This window comes from Cotesia glomerata, linkage group LG7 (genome assembly GCF_020080835.1).
Source record: "Cotesia glomerata isolate CgM1 linkage group LG7, MPM_Cglom_v2.3, whole genome shotgun sequence".
NCBI lineage: Eukaryota > Metazoa > Arthropoda > Insecta > Hymenoptera > Braconidae > Cotesia > Cotesia glomerata.
The window spans coordinates 288,871-296,783 of record NC_058164.1 but is presented as its reverse complement, the minus strand read 5'-3'; the positions used below and the strand labels follow the sequence as shown (position 1 = coordinate 296,783).

The window sequence follows — 7,913 nt, the reverse complement described above, 5'->3', positions numbered from 1 at the left end:
AATTTTGTAATCGTATGATTGATATCAAACAAAATCTTAGATTAATTAAAAATGTTATGATAACATATGTTGTATGTATTCTAAAAATTTGTATAAATACTGAAAGAGTAAATTAAGTTTAATGAAAATGTAGATGATGGTATATCTATTATCATGTTAATAATAAATAATACTATTGATGTAAATGTGATTAAAAATACGATGTTTAGGAGTGTTAGATGAAACAGATATATTATAGAACATAATTATTAAATATGTTTTTAATTGTTTGTGCCTTCAAATGTAACATAGTAAATATTAATAAATATTCGAGTGATTAAATTAATTATTTTGTTCCTTAATTAGTATCATGATTTGTCCAGATGCTGATATTATTTTAAGTCAAGTAGTATAGTTGACTGTCGTCAGACACGGATCGGAATAACTTTTATTAAAATTATAAGAATTAACATTCGATCATTTCTCGTCAACAATGTTTGATCTCTATTAATTTAACACTTTTATAAATCATTGATATTACCTTTTATGTATCCAATACTGAGTAGCAAGCAACTGAACATAAAAACTATAAATAAAAACACTTAAATTCACTATTGACACTTGACAATTTAATTAATAACATTCAACACTCACTGTTTAAAACTTATTTAAAATAAATCAACTGACACTGATCACTTAACGAACAATAACTATAAAAGAACTGATGAAATTTATATAAATTGAAACTCACTATTTGTTTTAGTCAACTATTTTTTTGTTTAGAACTTGAAACCAATTTTACTGAATGTAAATTGAATAAACTTTAAACGCGCCGTCTATAGGAACTTATTACTTTATCAAAGGTCGACAGGAGAGATGTCATGTGTGCGTGAATCTACTTTAGAAGCGCCACCTAGTGTTGGTTTTCAAAACTAAAATTCATGGACTTGTCAATGAGGAGTAAATTTTAAATAACATGGATTATTATTTGTTGTTTAATTCTTTGACGTGTCTACTATGTCACATTGTCTGTAAAATGACGTGATAATTTTTAATTACTTCACAACAGCCGCAAAATACCAAGGTATATTTTATAAATTTATCTGTGCAATTCATAATCCATAACTGTTTCATCATTCAATTATGTTTTTATTGTTGTGATGACGTGTCATTTGAATAGTTAGTTATAACGATACCTATTTACAGATATTTGGATAAAACAACTCCAGGAAATGTTATCGAGGTCTACAAGTTAGCTCTCAAGACTTTATTTATTTTTTGTTTGCCAAAAGACAAGTAAAATATCACAAAAATGAGGCGATCACATTCTGGTGAGAGGGGTGAGCGGTTTGCTAGTTAAAATCTTCTTATTTTTTGTACTTATCTTTTTAAATAAATTTTTCAGCTGGCTACAGCTACGAGCCTTTACCAACATCCTCAGGGAGTCATTTGGAGCAAGAGAATGAGCGACTGGAGGAGGATCTCAGCGATAAAATTCATGCGTTGAAATCATTATCTATCGACATTGGAACTGAGGTCAAATATCAGGATAAAATCTTGAGAGACATGGTAAAATATTCAAGTATTTTAATTTAATTAACCACTCGGTATGTTTATTTTATTTTATTTTTTCATCCTAGGATGATGATTTTGAAAGAACAAGTGGCTCACTAACGTCTTCAGTAGCTCGAGTTATTAGAATGGCCAAAGCTGGACACAATTACTACATAATATATTTATTTTTATTCTCTATTTTTGTCTTCTTCGTATTATGGATTGTATTAAAATTCCGTGGGTAAATTTAGTAATTTTAATCGTAATTATAAATCAAAGATAAGTTATATTAATTTGTAAGCTGGATATTTGTAATAAAACTTATGTAAATATATATATTTTCTTTTAATTAGAATGAATTATCCATGTAAAGATAACTTTTTCTACTTCTTGTTTATCAATTAGTAGAAATACCGACCTAGATTTACTGATTGTTGCATAAATATTATCTGTGAGTACTTCCTATTGCTATTACTCACATTTCTGCTAACTTTTTACTCGCCAGAATGCTTAGATTTAACGATTCAATTAAAAAAAAAATTGTACAACAAATAATGACACTCAAAAGTTGTTTTTTAATTGTTTCTTCTTTTTTATTTCAATAATCAATTACTTCATTCATACATTGCAGGTCAATATAATTAAATAAAATATGGAGTTTGTGCGTAATCAATATTTATAAACGGCAACTAAAGAATAAATTTAATATTGAGGCCTAATGTAAAGTATAATTAAAATTTTTATATCGATTTTATTAACTTTATTTGAAATCAACATATGTATAATAAGCGTGTTATAGTAAACGATATAAAATAAATGTAACTTTTAACTTTATTTATAAACAAAAAAATAAGATGATAATATAATATTAATAATCCAACGTATTTATTATTATAATTATAGTAAATTTAATAATATATTGTTTTTATAATAACGAAATATTAGGCCTTTGTTAGCGTTGTAATATATCTTCGCGATACATAGTATCAAAAAGAATAAACTATAAATCGAGCTTTGTACGCTACATTTAATTTAATTGCAACACAAAAGCCAAGTTAAGACTCATGGTGGGCTACGTACATCATTTTTTTTTTTTTTTTTTTTTTTTTCTCGTATTACTGACATTATAATAACAACAGTAATCATAATCACATTAAAAACATAATCATAATAATAATAATAATTAAATATACGTCGTGTAAATTTTTAAAAATAAAGTACACGCTAAAGTTACCGAGTAAAAATATTGTCACAAAAAATAATTCAATTTCAATCCGCTTGCCAGTACATAAAAAAGTACAAAATTTATCATTAACATTACACTACGACAAAATAGTTTCTTTTTTTTTTCTTCTTCTTTAACAATAACTATTGAAATCGTTATAGTGATGATGAGCAACTTATGCGACATAAACGGATATTCTATATAATACGTTAAGTATTTAATAATTATAATTAATAATAATGGAGTAATAATTAGTATCAAATATCATACATGTATAATAATTTTATAAGCTAATAATGACATGAAGAATGGCAACAGAATGGCATATGAAAATCAAGTCGAATGTATTTATTTATTGGTGTTTTAGTTTTTACTTTTTTTTTTTTTTTTTTCTTTCTTTAATTACTTCCAAGTAGCCCACACGATGAGAAAATAATGTCCGATTACTTTAGCAGCTTATCTGATTCTGTCTGTACATGATAGAGGCGATTATGGTCCTTAATGGATGTTGGCAACAATAATCTATTGATAAATAATCAATATTACTTATCTTATTTTATTTAAAATTATTAATATTAGATTAATAAAAAATTCACCTAAGAATGATAAGGAGTAACATATGTAGATGGAAATAATCCCCGTCTATTTCCAATTTCCCCGTGCCACCAATGCTGATCCGTGCGATCTGTTACAGTGATAACGTCACCTCTTCGAAATTCAAGTTCACCAGGTTCTTGTGGTGTGAAATCATACAGGGCTTGTACTAAACACTAAAAACAACGAAAGAGAAAAATAAATTTATTATAAGTTATCAGTCAATGTCAAAACCATAAACGGTTAATTGGTTGATTAATTACCTCCTCTGGTATCATGTCACGTAGCTTAACGTCCTGAGAACGTGATACTGATGCCGTACGATGATATTCCACTAATTCATTAAGGCTACTAAACTTTACTACCCACAAAAAAAATTTACCCTGTGCATCTCTCAGGACTTTGAAGTGTTGAACGCCATCAGAGCATCTAGATATCATAAATTAAATACCATTAATTTTTATTTTGATTTTATATATTAAATATTGAGTTTATGATTGATATTAAACTATAAAAACATACTTGACAGATAGTGAAAAGTCTCCAGGAGAACTCTCGCTGATTCTTATCAAAAAGGCACCCTCGTGTTTATTCGAGAGGAGTCTTTCGGCGTCAGCTCTCGTTATCCGGCCATAGTACCAGCTAAAAAATAAATTACTCGATAAATAAGATGCATTGAAGCGTAAATATGAATAAATTGATAGTTCTTACTCGTGATTCTTCATCTCGATGTAATTACTAGGTATCAGACCTTCCTTTGAATCCAGTTCAGCTCTATACCAGTTCATATCGTCCTCCATGTTTAGAATCTGTGGATAAACAATTGACCTTAATTAATATCAATTCAAATACAAATAAATAAAGGAAAAATAAAAACACAGAGACAGTAAATATTACAAATATTGGATATGAACTCCAGCAGAGTCGAAATTATATGATAAATGACACCCAAGTGTGATATAAACAGTATCGGCGTATCATTCGTATCAAATGATTATTATCATTACAAACAAAACGACGATAGCTTACAGGATACACGATATGTACCAACATAACTAACATGTAATATTTAAAGTCGACTACAATGATATATTGTACAAGTATTAATGGATGTGGTTAAAATACGAACCTTTAAAACCTGATTTCTGCGAAAACTGAGCTCGTCCTCAGCTGTTGCTGTAAAATCATGTTTAGCGGTAGCCTCCATTCTTAACGTCAAAAATACCAGTTAAATGTATCCGTTTAATTGTAACACCTTAGTCTGGTATTTATTTTATTTGCCTGTTATTGGAGTCAATAATTACAACGTTTAACCTTCGTTGGCTCGAAAAATCCACTTTCAAAAAATACTTGCCAACACCACGATCACGTTTCACTTGCTCACGCTGATAATTTGTAAGTTGTAATAGTAATTATAATAGCCCAAGGAGTTTTTATGGAGTAAAAAAATACATAAATTTGAAAAATAAAGGTTATTAGTTGTGCTGAAGACAATAGGCAAGGTTGATAGGTTTTCTCTTTACTTATTTAGCCTCCCCCTCAGGTCTCTGGCACTTCTTTTCAGAACAAGTGTACACTGGCTATAACAATCTTGCTTATGTATGTAAGTATATATATATATATATATATCTATATACATATATACTGTTAACTCGTGTGTGTCCTATTTTAAAACTCGTCTACTAAATAATAATCACAACAATCAATCTTATTTATCCACTGGTGTCTATCAGTACATACTAATAGTTTAAATTTTTGTCTTTTAATTTTTGTACTTACTTTTCAAAATAATTTACAATAAACTGTCACTTGTAATGCAATACGCATTTATTATGTATGTATAATAAAATGTACTTAGATATATATATATATATATATTTATATATATGTATGTATGTATGTATGTATATATTAATACTTAAGAGCACCCATGATGGTGTTTGTCTTATTATCAGACGTAAAATATTCTCTCTCTTTTGGTCTCGCGAGTATTATCCCGATCTATAATCCCGAGTGATATCCTGAGCCTGAGATTAATTAAATAATAATAATAAGTTGGTGTAAGATACGAGGATGAGGATGACGACGAGGACAACAACGACGACGACGACAACGGCGGATGCCTCGACCACCTCCTCAAATTAAATTCCTTTGCGCAGCCACCTTTGCGTCGACAAGCTCTTTCTCTCTCACTCTCCCGTTTCTTTAATCTCTCGGCCTTTTCGACTCGACAACTACAACTACCAATAAATACTTTAGCTACAGGCCTATCTGTATTCCCCACTGACGTCACATTCGAGATTATTCCATACACTCTCACCAGCGCACTAAATATACACTACACTTGTTTTTTTTCTCTTCATTTTATTTTAAATATCTGCTTATAAATAAACGTCACAATTTTTTGTTATCATCTCACTACGTCACCAGATTTATTGCTGATGTGCTATGATACTTTTTTTTTACAACCCATAAATAATTATTTGCTTTTTTTTTTTTTACCTCCAGCCTTTCTTTAATTGCTGTACTAATTTTTATCGGGACTATTTTTTTTTACACGCGTAGATACGCATGCGCGTTTGCTACTCGCCATTTTATTGCGCCATGTTGTTTATTTTCTTTTTGATATTTATATTTTTTTATTAATCATCTACCGACACCCAGTTTGCTTAATTACTCTCATTTCAGACACCCAAATTAATTAATTTGATGACCTGATAAATAAATCATCATCCAGGTCGAGAAACAGCTGAGAATAAACTCAAAATTTTGGAGTAATTTAAAAAAAATTTGAATTGTACAATGATACCACCAAAAATTATATGTAGAAACATATATCTATTACTCTAAGTAAGTACTCGGTAATTGATGTTTGAAAATATTTAGTACATGATATTGAAACATATACTGGCGTAGTAATACACGTGCAGTAGCGCGGAAATTAAATTATTTTAGTGATACCGATGGCAGTTTGCTGTTACAATTTACTTGTTGCCATAAATAATAAAGATAATAACGTTTGTTGTGAAATACAACAATTATTTAGCAGCAGTGACGCATAAATTTTTTTTTTTTTAATTTATTTATTTGTTATTTGAATTTGGATTTTAACAAATAAATAAATAAATCATCGAATTAAATCAAAAGCTCCACAGTATCTAGGATTTATTTAAATAATTATGAATTTGTCTTTTTGATCGCCCCCCCTCCCGGTAAATCCATGAATAATTGCGTGTTCACTTCCTGCTCTCTATATCCGCTTTACTGTTGGTGCCAGACTACTTCCGCCCACACTCAATAAAAATTGTGAATTGTGTACAATTCGATTAAGATAACTATCCTCCTGTCATTGCTTATTTTTATTTAATAATTACAAAAAAAAAGAGCAAAAAATAATTAATGGATTAAAATTTTTAGCTTAAATTAATTGAAAACTAAAAAATGCATAATTCATATGATTGAAATAACCGTTCGACCTTGCGGTTGGCATTAACAATCATTGTAATTACCATCTACATCAGAGTTTACTCCAATATTAAACTCATACAATACGTTTGTAGGAGATCTCGTACTCGTGATTAGACACGGGTTTTTACTGGGTATCATAAAAAAAATGAAAGCTATGAAAAATATATTTCTCAAGATTACTCGGCTAGGATATCGTAAATCTCAAGTCTCAAGGTAGATGAAAATATCGATTGGACCTCTAGTTGAAAAAAACTCGTAAGAGAAATTAGGAAAGGTGCGATAAGGAAAAAAAAAGTCAAGAAGCAATAAGCAGAAGGTACCATCTAGCTGTCAGATGATGAAAGACGCTCATATCAGTATCATGTGTATTTTTATAATCAATCCAATGAATTTAAACGTAAATAAAAGTCTAAACTTCTGTAAAATAAAAAAGAATTAATTTCTGTTATTATTTTATGACACGTGTACTGAAATATAACGTGAGAATTATTTTACCTTAGGGTCAGCGATCTTACAATTTAACCGAAACTAAATTGTCTATGTCTATGTCTATATATATGTATATAGAATCGATTGCTTCAACAAATATTCCATGAGATGCTCAAATGACTCACGTGTCTTCCCCACTAGTCAGTGTCATGTTGCCCTCAAGCTAAACTCCAGATCTACAGATATAATCTATCTACAGTACGGCGTTCAAACTAATATAATATGAAGTAGACGACGACGACGACGACGACGACGACGACGTTTATACCTTTGCTGTGTATTTACTTCTCTACCTACAAGTATACGAATATTTAATAATAAATAATTAAAATCAGATAATTTAAACCTGAAAATAAATACTCGGTGGAACGAAAGAATTTACAAGTCAATAAAATGGTGCAAATTCCGAGCTCGAGGAATTTATGACAGTTTTTATGCGTCAACGAAACTCGGGGCTAACGCTACAGGCAAAAGTGACTTTTGAAATATATTCTTCTGTGTGCTGTAGTTAGCTTCAGCTACCTAACATAACGACAACTATACATAACTCAACTACCATACAGCTTCACAGAGCACAGTCTGACTTAACTCTCGAGAAGAGTGA

At 29.6% G+C, this 7,913-nt stretch overlaps 2 protein-coding genes across 5 annotated transcripts; one reads left to right on the top strand and one right to left on the bottom strand.

The window, feature by feature from the left end:
- Positions 1–920: 920 nt before the first annotated feature.
- On the top strand, positions 921–2,110 carry LOC123268315 (BET1 homolog). Of its 2 annotated transcripts, none has more exons than XM_044733290.1 (4): positions 921–1,063; positions 1,186–1,310; positions 1,385–1,548; positions 1,620–2,110. In XM_044733290.1, the coding sequence occupies exons 2-4, from the start codon at positions 1,292–1,294 to the stop codon at positions 1,776–1,778; spliced, it is 342 nt and encodes a 113-aa protein (XP_044589225.1). In that variant the 5' UTR covers positions 921–1,063; positions 1,186–1,291; the 3' UTR covers positions 1,779–2,110. The 2 variants fall into 2 exon arrangements, with proteins under 2 accessions (XP_044589225.1, XP_044589224.1); XM_044733289.1 differs by having other exon boundaries at positions 1,186–1,319.
- A 778-nt stretch (positions 2,111–2,888) lies between these two features.
- LOC123268314 (growth factor receptor-bound protein 2) lies at positions 2,889–5,837 on the bottom strand. Of its 3 annotated transcripts, none has more exons than XM_044733285.1 (7): positions 5,271–5,837; positions 4,482–4,932; positions 4,064–4,161; positions 3,875–3,994; positions 3,616–3,781; positions 3,355–3,528; positions 2,889–3,280 (listed from the first exon to the last, which is right to left on the bottom strand). In XM_044733285.1, exons 2-6 carry the CDS (start codon positions 4,557–4,559, stop codon positions 3,355–3,357), a joined length of 636 nt encoding a protein of 211 aa, XP_044589220.1. In that variant the 5' UTR covers positions 4,560–4,932; positions 5,271–5,837; the 3' UTR covers positions 2,889–3,280. The 3 variants fall into 3 exon arrangements, with proteins under 3 accessions (XP_044589220.1, XP_044589222.1, XP_044589223.1); XM_044733287.1 differs by lacking the exon at positions 5,271–5,837 and having other exon boundaries at positions 4,482–4,633; positions 4,707–5,205; XM_044733288.1 differs by lacking the exon at positions 5,271–5,837 and adding an exon at positions 5,132–5,150 and having other exon boundaries at positions 4,482–4,737.
- Positions 5,838–7,913: the final 2,076 nt, after the last annotated feature.